The sequence below is a fragment of the Eublepharis macularius genome, chromosome 6 (genome assembly GCF_028583425.1).
Source record: "Eublepharis macularius isolate TG4126 chromosome 6, MPM_Emac_v1.0, whole genome shotgun sequence".
NCBI classification, from domain to species: domain Eukaryota; kingdom Metazoa; phylum Chordata; class Lepidosauria; order Squamata; family Eublepharidae; genus Eublepharis; species Eublepharis macularius.
In genome coordinates, this window is record NC_072795.1 from 9,797,849 (window position 1) to 9,807,047 (window position 9,199).

At 42.8% G+C, this 9,199-nt stretch overlaps 1 protein-coding gene across 1 annotated transcript in view; it reads left to right on the forward strand.

Moving 5' to 3' along the window:
- LOC129331801 (cytochrome P450 2J5-like) overlaps positions 1–5,998 on the forward strand; it is a 68,950-nt gene extending 62,952 nt beyond the window's left edge. Inside the window, exons 10-11 of the mRNA XM_054982344.1 lie at positions 748–889; positions 5,071–5,998. Coding sequence (XP_054838319.1) covers positions 748–889; positions 5,071–5,261 — 333 coding nt within the window. The 3' untranslated portion in view covers positions 5,262–5,998. The remainder of the gene's footprint in view (positions 1–747; positions 890–5,070) is intronic.
- The last annotated feature ends 3,201 nt before the right edge of the window (positions 5,999–9,199 follow it).

Sequence of the window (9,199 nt, forward strand, 5' to 3'; positions counted from 1 at the left end):
ACCACCTGTTCGTTTAGAATGGGGCCTCATGAACAGCTTGTTCACGAACAGCAGATTGAGCTGTTTGTGCCTTTTTTATGTTCGTATTTCTGTTCGTGCCCATCTCTAACTATGAGTACATCTGTTAGGGCTCAGAGGGCATGTTCTACTCTTTATTTAGGTATTGCTCTCCCAATACAACTGCCAAAGTATTTTTATTATTTGACAGTACTAAATCTTAGAAGAGCTTTTACTTTGGCAAGAATGAATGCTCTTTCCTTGGCAGGTTTGAAATTACCATATACTAACATAACATGCAGGTGCCCATATGATACTGTTAAAACCATTGTACACATGATTATAGAGTGTCCCATATTTAATAAGTTGAGGGCTAGCTTAATCATCCCTCTCCATAAAAATATGGAACTACATAATATGAGAGCCCAGGTCACATGGTTATTTTCGGATATAAATAATTTTGTTGCTCTTTCTGTGGAAAAATGTACGGTGGAAAAAAATAAATATCAGAGAAATAATATTAAGTAATTTTTTTCCTATTTTAATTTCTGCTCTAGGCATTAGCCATTTGAGCAGTATCAGATAGATAGATAGAGAGAGAGAGAGAGAGAGAGAAGTAAACAAATACAATAGTAAGAAAGTTCTGAAAAGAGGTATGTTTCATCGTTCTCTCATCCAAATGCAAATACAATTTTGATTATTTTTGTTCTGGTCTGGATGCTTCCTGAGTCAACATTTTTTCCCTTGCAGGGGGCCAATATTATTCCTGATCTCCGCTCTGTTCTTCTTGATCCCAAGAAATGGGAGACACCCCGGGAGTTCAACCCAAATCGTTTTTTGGACAAGGATGGAAGATTTGTGGAAAGAGAAGCATTTCTTCCATTTGGTGCAGGTAAAGGCAGAACTTTGAACTTGTTCATGATTAGTAGCCATGTTTATGAAGTGGTCTGAAGAACAAAGAAGAATGGAATATTTTCCCCATATACAGAATGTTCTGATTGCATTCTGTATATGCATTACCAATTATGCCAAACAATATTTTTGTAAGATATGATTTTCAGGCGGGGGGGGGGGATAACTGGAAATTAAATTCTGTCAGAGTTCCTTTTTTGGTTAAAACTGCCAGTCAGCTCATCCTCTTTTTAGCCACCAAGCCAGCTTTTAACTCCTTAGGTACGCTTCAATATCAAGACAGTGTAGCTTAGTGGGCTGGGCCCATAACTGAATGTTAGCAATATAGGATAAATAAATTAACAAGTAAAACAGAGCAATTCAACCCAATGTTTTAATATGTAACGTTTTTAAATGATTTTAAGGTTGTTATCCACCCTGAGCCCTCTTGTGGGGAGGGCGGAATACAAGTATGATATAAATAAAATAAATAATAAATAATTCAGGGAGCACAGCTAAGCATTTCTGCGTGTGTGCTGATGAGGCAATAAACTCACATAGTGTCCACTTACTTCAGTAAAGAAAATAAGAATCCTTTTATTTAGGAACTCCACTCAGGATAGGAAAGAGGGGAGAGAGAATCTAATCTATCTAAACTAGGATGCTGGGAGCAAGTCCTGTATCCTCCATGGTGGCAAGATGAAGAGAGTATGTGTTTGCCTGAGGAAGATGAAGAAGAAGGAAGAGATAGCATCAAAGAGATAGCATCAAATAGAGCAATATAGAGCCAAGCTACAAGTGACTTTTTTCACATGGAGAACACTTGATTGTTTTTGCAAGTTTTCCCGGGAAGTGAAGTCCGAGTGTCCTTCCCCTCTTTGTTAGAATCGCTGCCTGAAGAGCCAGAGAAAGCCAGCAGCAGCAGCAGCTTTTGCAAATCGTTCCTCCAGTCACAAGTCTGCTGGACAAGAGGGCTTTCAATGATGGTTTGGGGGTGGGCAGCTGCTACTTTCTCCCTGGGTGTCCTGCTCCCGGGGAGCTGCTCTGGAGAAAGCCACTGTGTTGGTGAAGCTCCAGCCGTAGCAACAGCGGAAGAATCTGCTGCTGCTCTAATATGCCCTCATTCCAGTTTTTCTCCAGGAGCTCAGGAGCAGGGGAAGGGCATGTTAGAGGAGCAGCAGATTCTTCTGCTGTCTAGGGAGAAAGTAGCAGCTGCCCGCCCCCAAATGGTCATTGAGAGCCCTCTTGTCCAGCAGACTTGTGACTGGAGAAACGATTTGCAAAAGCTGCTGCCACTACCGGCTTTCTCTGGCTTTTCAGGCAGCAATGGTAACAGAGAGGGGAAGGACACTCGGACTTCAGTTCCCAGGAAAACTTGCAAAAACAATCAAATGTTCTCCATGTGAAAAAAGTCACTTGTAGCTTCTTCCATGCTCTTTCTAACTCTGTTGTAAGCCCCCTATGTAACCTGAGACAAGAAACAAGAGACTGAGTACAAGTCTTTTACTTCTTAGAGGCTGGACATAATTGTGAAAAGAGCTGGAAAGAAAGACAAATTAGTAAGCAGTGGTATAGTTTATTGACTAATTAAATGGATAGATCAAACGAAGGAAGTCATGACATCAGCTCATGAATGGCAGTTCATAAATGCGATCCATAAATGCAATAATGGCAATCTCAAAGCCAGTGTAACTGTTTTCTTATTATAGCGTTCCATCTTCTAATTTCCTTTTGGGTGACTTGTGGGATGATATTTGCATAGGGCTGGTAGTTTTTTTTGTTACAGGCAGGTCAGAGAAAGAAGAACCAAAAATGAAAGTATCATGGCAAGGGATTTGAGTGTGGAGGGAGCTCTGGTTTTATCAATTAGAAATGATGAGACTTCCGGTTTGGCTAATGGTGGGCTGAAGCAGTCCAGGGAGCTGGACCGTCAAGAGTGACTGTTTTGGGCAGGCCAGGTGCTCAGATCACCGGCTGCCACTTCTCTCCAGGTAGGAGAGGAGCCAGAACGCTACAAGTTCCAGAGAGAGCGAGATCTCAGCGGGGGGGAGGGTCCAGGACGATGGATCTCCCACACCGCTTTGAGTTACTCTCGAAGAAGGACGAGCTAACATCTCTGCAGCACTCTTTGAGTCGTTGTTCGGCATAAGCCCGCCAGGACCCAAGCTTCAGAACCAGATTTGGCTAATGGGTAACGATTGAGGCAGCACAAAAGACCCAAACAGAACAAATCGAGGTAAAAGAACTTTATTTGGCTTTCGGATTTAAAAAGAGAAGGAAAATCTTTACTAAAAATGAAAATTGTGGACTGAGATGATAAAATAAGACAGGAGCAAGACATCTTGAAGGAAGATTTGAAATTTGAAGGATTATAATGCGTAAAACAAGAGAAAATAACTTTTGTTTATACATACTTGCGGTTTGGAGAGAGATAGCTGGCTGTGAGAAAAGGGGAGGAGGTGGAGGAACGGCTGAGTAAACATCGCGAGAAAACGGAGCAAGAAGAACATCAAGCGGAACTGCCTAGAGAGGCTTGATTTGGAAAACAGGAAGAAGGAAGTAAAGCAGCAAAGAAGTCCCTGAAGAAGCAACGCGAGATATAGCAGCGAGAAGGCAAGAGGAAGGGGATATTCATCATTTTGAACTACCTTAAAGTTGCCATAGAGACTCTCCGCCCGATATCTGGTGAGATTAAAATAATACAAATATTTAAAGCAAAAGATAAAGAAGATGTCTGGGGGGGGGAGAAATCTAGTGTAAATTTGAAGAGAGGGGAGAAGAAACGGCAGGCTGCTATGCGATCAGCTATAAAATCGCTGGGAGAAAAAATTGCAGAGGGACATAAAGAGTTGATACAACTTATTCGGGAAATGAAAGAAAGTTTAATTAAAAGCACTAAGGATATATTTAAAACAGTTGTGGAATTGAAAGATGAAGAGCAAGCAACTAGGCAGACAACTCAAGGAGACGAGCAGGTGGCAGAAATTGATTACAAAACAGCAGGATGTAAACAACAAAAACACGAGGGGCGAGGAGAAACGGAGCAGTACTTGCAAGAAGATCTGAATGAAGACATATCAGCATTTCTAAAGAATCAAGTGCAAGGATTAACAACAAGCATGAAAGAGAGAGCCATCCCCAGTTACTTCAAGTGGAAGAAGCTACCAAGTGATAGAAGAATTCAAGTGAAGAAGAAAGCCGAGAAAAGCAATACGAATACAAGAATCAAGTTACAAGTGGGAGTTACTTAAAAGACTAAGGCCACAGTTTAAAGTCTGAAGAGTTTATTTTTCATTTCTTAGAAGTGGGATATGGGGTTTTTAAGGTTAAAAGTCAATTGAAGAATTAGTAAATTAGGTTAAAGTGAATAAGGGAAATGTAATGTATAGTTAACTAGATAATTGATATTAAATACATTTATATATAAAATGGTAGAAGGAATTAAGAGGAAGGCAAAATTGTTAATAGTTTTTTTTTTTAATTGTTTGTCTATTTGTAGAATTGGGATGTATGATGCAAATGAAATATCGTGAGCTAAATAAAGAAATTAGCAAATTAAGACAAATGGAAAAATTGGGAAATGTAATGGAAATTTAACTATGCAAATTGATACTAAGCAAATCTATATATAATTGTAGATGGAAATAAGAGAAAGGTTAAATTGTTAATTTTAATCTATAGTGTTATTTGGGAAAATATTAAGCTAAATGTATTTAGATAAAAAAAATGGGAATGATAAATAAATGGTTTGAAGAAAAGTATATGAGCAAAAGAAATATGTTCTGATGGCTTTTTAATAGCTTATTAATAGTTATAGAATTGTATTAAGTAATGGTAAGTTAGGATTTTACCTCTAGTTAGTAGGGATAAAGGAAAAGCAATATAGAACAAATGATAAGAAAATACGAGACCGTAGTGCTGTCGGGAGTCTGCACAGAAAAGGGGGGAGGGGAGGGGTTGGGATGCATCTAGGGACAAAAGGGGAAATATATTTGTAAGATATGAATGAATTGTATGTCAACCCATCCAATAAAAATTGTTTAAAAAAAAGAAAGAAATGATGATGGGCAACTGGAACAAGGCGTGACCCAATGCCCAAGCTCGATGTTCAGCTAAGGGATACATTCTAGGGAATACAGGAAAAGAGAGTATTAAACTGTTGCCCCCACTATTTCTTTTCAGGGGCCCGTGTGTGTCTGGGGAAACAGCTGGCAAAGATCGAGCTCTTCATCTTCTTTACCACCCTGCTGAGGAACTTCAACTTCCAGCTGCCAGAAGGAGTGAAGGAACTCAGCAAAGAGCCTGTAGTAGGGACGTCAGTGCACCCTCATCCTTATAAGCTCCGAGCTGTTCCCTGCTGCAGTGCCTCATGAACTATACAAATTAGATGGCATAAGAAGATGTTCTTGGTAGTAAGCCCATTAAACAGACTTGAGTAAGATTCTTAGTAGACCTCCTGATTAACATGGTCCTTAAGAATTGTTTATTACTAGAAAAAATCAAAGATTACTTGCCCTAGAAGTACATGATTTGCAACTAGGTTGGCATGCTTTTCTATGGTATGGGAAAGCCAAAGGGCATAAATATGTCAAGAATCATTTGATTAGGAAATCCATTATGACTATATGGGGAAAAACTGTACTGGAAATTTACAAGAAGGTTCCACAATGGGTTTCACCTTTAGAAGAATTCTCACAACCAAGGACATTTTCCGTAGATGAGAGTATTAGATACAGAGATCTTTTAGATGAGAAAGGAGTAGGGATGTGCGTTTCGGCATTCAGAATGCCGAAAGAATGCCGAAACAAAAGTGTTTCGGCTTCTTTCGGGGAATGCCGAAACGTTTCGGGGAATGCGGAAACGTTTCGGGTAGCCGAAAGAAAAAAGCCGAAACGTTTCGGGATTCTTTCGGCTTTCTTTCGGCTTTTCAATGGGAAAATGCCTCCGTCTTCCCGGACGTCTGGGGGAAACATTTTCCCACCAAATAAGCCCAAAATTGGTGGGGACCTTCCGCTAACCCTTCTCTTACAACCACCCAAGTTTCAGACAGATTGAACTTTGGGGGGCCATGTTATGGCCCCCCAAAGCAGGTCCCCCCATCCTCCCATAAGAAAGCGAAGGAGCAGCATATTGTTAGCATGCTGCTACTCATCTTCTTCATTATTTCCTATGGGGAAAAAATGAAGAGGCAGGCTTCCTTTGCCAGGGGTGGCATTTTGCATGCAAAATGCCCCCTCACCCTCAGGGGCCCTTCTCCCACCCCTCCTCCCACCCCCCACCAAGGCTCAGCCTGCTCCCACTTGGGGGGGCCATTTCATGGCCTCCCCAAGTAGGTGCTCTTTTCTCTACCACTGACAGCTGGGGAAGGCTTGTCTTGCCAGGGGTGGCATTTTGCATGCAAAATGCCCCCCAGCCCTCTGGGGCCCTTCTCCCACCCTTCCTCCCACCCCCCCACCAAGGCTCAGCCTGCTCCCACTTGGGGGGGCATTTCATGGCCTCCCAAAGTAGGTCCACTCAGCCCCTAAAGTCCACCCCTTACAGCCCCACACAAACCCAATTCCCCCCCAGCTGCCACACACAGACCCAAATCCCCACATTAGCCCCTCACAGACCCAAATCCACCCCCACCTGCCCCACACCCATAACCCCAGGAACAGGCTGGCAAAGGCCAGCCCTCTCCCTTTGTTCCCTATGCTGGGAACTTCTAAACTCTCTTTCCCTGGGCAATTCTGCACAGCCCAGGGGTGCCACAATGGTGGGCACACTTCTGAGTGCCAGCTGGTCCCTGTGAAAGAGCACCTGAACCACAGACACCCTCCCTCAAATTCCCCCACCACCTACAGAGATGGCTGGCCAGCCAGCCCCATTGTTCCCTATGATGGGAACCAACTGCACAACAAAGAATAAAACAAGAACAACACAAAATAAAGTTTTAATTATTTTCTCCCTTTCAAAGTACAAGTAGGCAAAGCATTATGACACATTACACCAGCAGTCCCACACACAGAAAAATAACACAACTCACTTAACATCAGAGAATCACAAAGCATGATTCCTGTCAAAAACACTTTATTTCTTGAACAGCTTTAGGTTACACAGCAAGGGGGAACACCAAAGGGCATGGCAGCACTATCTTACACAAAAATAACACAACTCACTTAACATCAGAGAATCACAAAGCATGATTCCTGTCAAAAACACTTTATTTCTTGAACAGCTTTAGGTTACACAGCAGGGGGGAACACCAAAGGGCATGGCAGCACTATCTTACACAAAAATAACACAACTCACTTAACATCAGAGAATCACAGAAACACAATTCCTGGCAAAAACACTTTATTTCTTGAACAGCTTTAGGTTACACAGTAGGAGGGCACAACAGGGCATGATAGCAATGTACTACAAAAAATAATACAACCCACTTCACCGTTTTTGACAGCAATTGTGTTTGTGTGATTCTCTGATGTGAAGTGAGTTGTGTTATTTTTGTGTAGTACACTGCTTTCCTACTCTGTGGTGCCTTCCTACTGTGTAACCTAAAGCAGTTACAGAAATAAAGTGCTTTTGACAGCAATTTTTTGGGGTGATTCTTTAATGTGAAGTGAGTTGTGTTATTTTTGTGTAAGATAGTGCTGCCATGCCCTTTGCTGTTCCCCCCTGCTGTGTAACCTAAAGCTGTTCAAGAAATAAAGTGTTTTTGACAGGAATCGTGTTTTGTGATTCTCTGATGTTAAGTGAGTTTTGTTTTAATTTTTCTGTGTGGGGGACTGCTGGTGTAATGTGTCATAATGCTTTGCCTACTTGTACTTTGGAAGGGAGAAAATAATTTTTTTAAAACTTTATTTTGTGTTGTTCTTGTTTTATTCTTTGTTGTGCAGTTGGTTCCCATCATAGGGAACAATGGGGCTGGCTGGCCAGCCATCTCTGTAGGTGGTGGGGGAATTTGAGGGAGGGTGTCTGTGGTTCAGGTGCTCTTTCACAGGGACCAGCTGGCACTCAGAAGTGTGCCCACCATTGTGGCACCCCTGGGCTGTGCAGAATTGCCCAGGGAAAGAGAGTTTAGAAGTTCCCAGCATAGGGAACAAAGGGAGAGGGCTGGCCTTTGCCAGCCTGTTCCTGGGGTTATGGGTGTGGGGCAGGTGGGGGTGGATTTGGGTCTGTGAGGGGCTAATGTGGGGATTTGGGTCTGTGTGTGGCAGCTGGGGAGGAATTGGGTTTGTGTGGGGCTGTAAGGGGTGGACTTTAGGGGATGAGAGGACCTACTTGGGGAGGCCATGAAATGCCCCCCCAAGTGGGAGCAGGCTGAGCCTTGGTGGGGGGTGGGAGGAAGGGTGGGAGAAGGGCCCCTGAGGGCTTGGGGGCATTTTGCATGCAAAATGCCAACCCTGGCAACACAAGCCTCCCCCAGCTGTCAGTGGTAGAGATTAGAGCACCTACTTGGGGAGGCCATGAAATGGCCCCCCCAAGTGGGAGCAGGCTGAGCCTTGGTGGGGGGTGGGAGGAGGGGTGGGAGAAAGGCCCCTGAGGGCTGGGGGGCATTTTGCATGCAAAATGCCACCCCTGGCAAAGGAAGCCTGCCTCTTCATTGTTTCCCCATAGGAAATAATGAAGAAAGATGAGCAGCAGCATGCTAACAATATGCTGCTCCTTCGCTTTCTTATGGGAGGATGGGGGGACCTGCTTTGGGGGGCCATAACATGGCCCCCCAAAGTTCAATCTGTCTGAAACTTGGGTAGTTGTTAGAGAAGGGTTAGCGGAAGGTCCTCACCAATTTTGGGCTTATTCGGTGGGAAAATGCCTCCTCCAGGTGTCCTGGAAGACGGAGGCATTTTCCCATAGAAAAAAGCCGAAAGAATGCCGAAATAATGCCGAAAGAATCCCGAAAGCCGAAAGCCGAAAGAGATTCTTGTTTCGGCTTTCGGCTTTAACGATAGAGAATCTTCTTTCGGCTTTCTACTTTCGGCTATAGCCGAAAATTTTTGGCTTGCACACCCCTAGAAAGGAGTATTAAAATTAAAAGAACTCCAAAGACAAGGCTTTAATTTATATTGGTGGGCAAGGGCTCAGATTGAGTCCAGATACAACAAAGATAAAAAACTGGGAGGCTTTTACTTGGAACAAAATGTATTCAAAACTTTGCTGTGTAATTCTGATGAGAAACTGATAAAAAAGATGTATGTGTTTTTAATGCAATTGGAAAAAAGAAATGAGGGAGTGGAAGAATATTAAACGAAATGGTAACAACATTTAGGATATAATTTGGATTTGATGCTGTGGAATAAGGTGTGGAAAGTTAATATTAAAATAACTA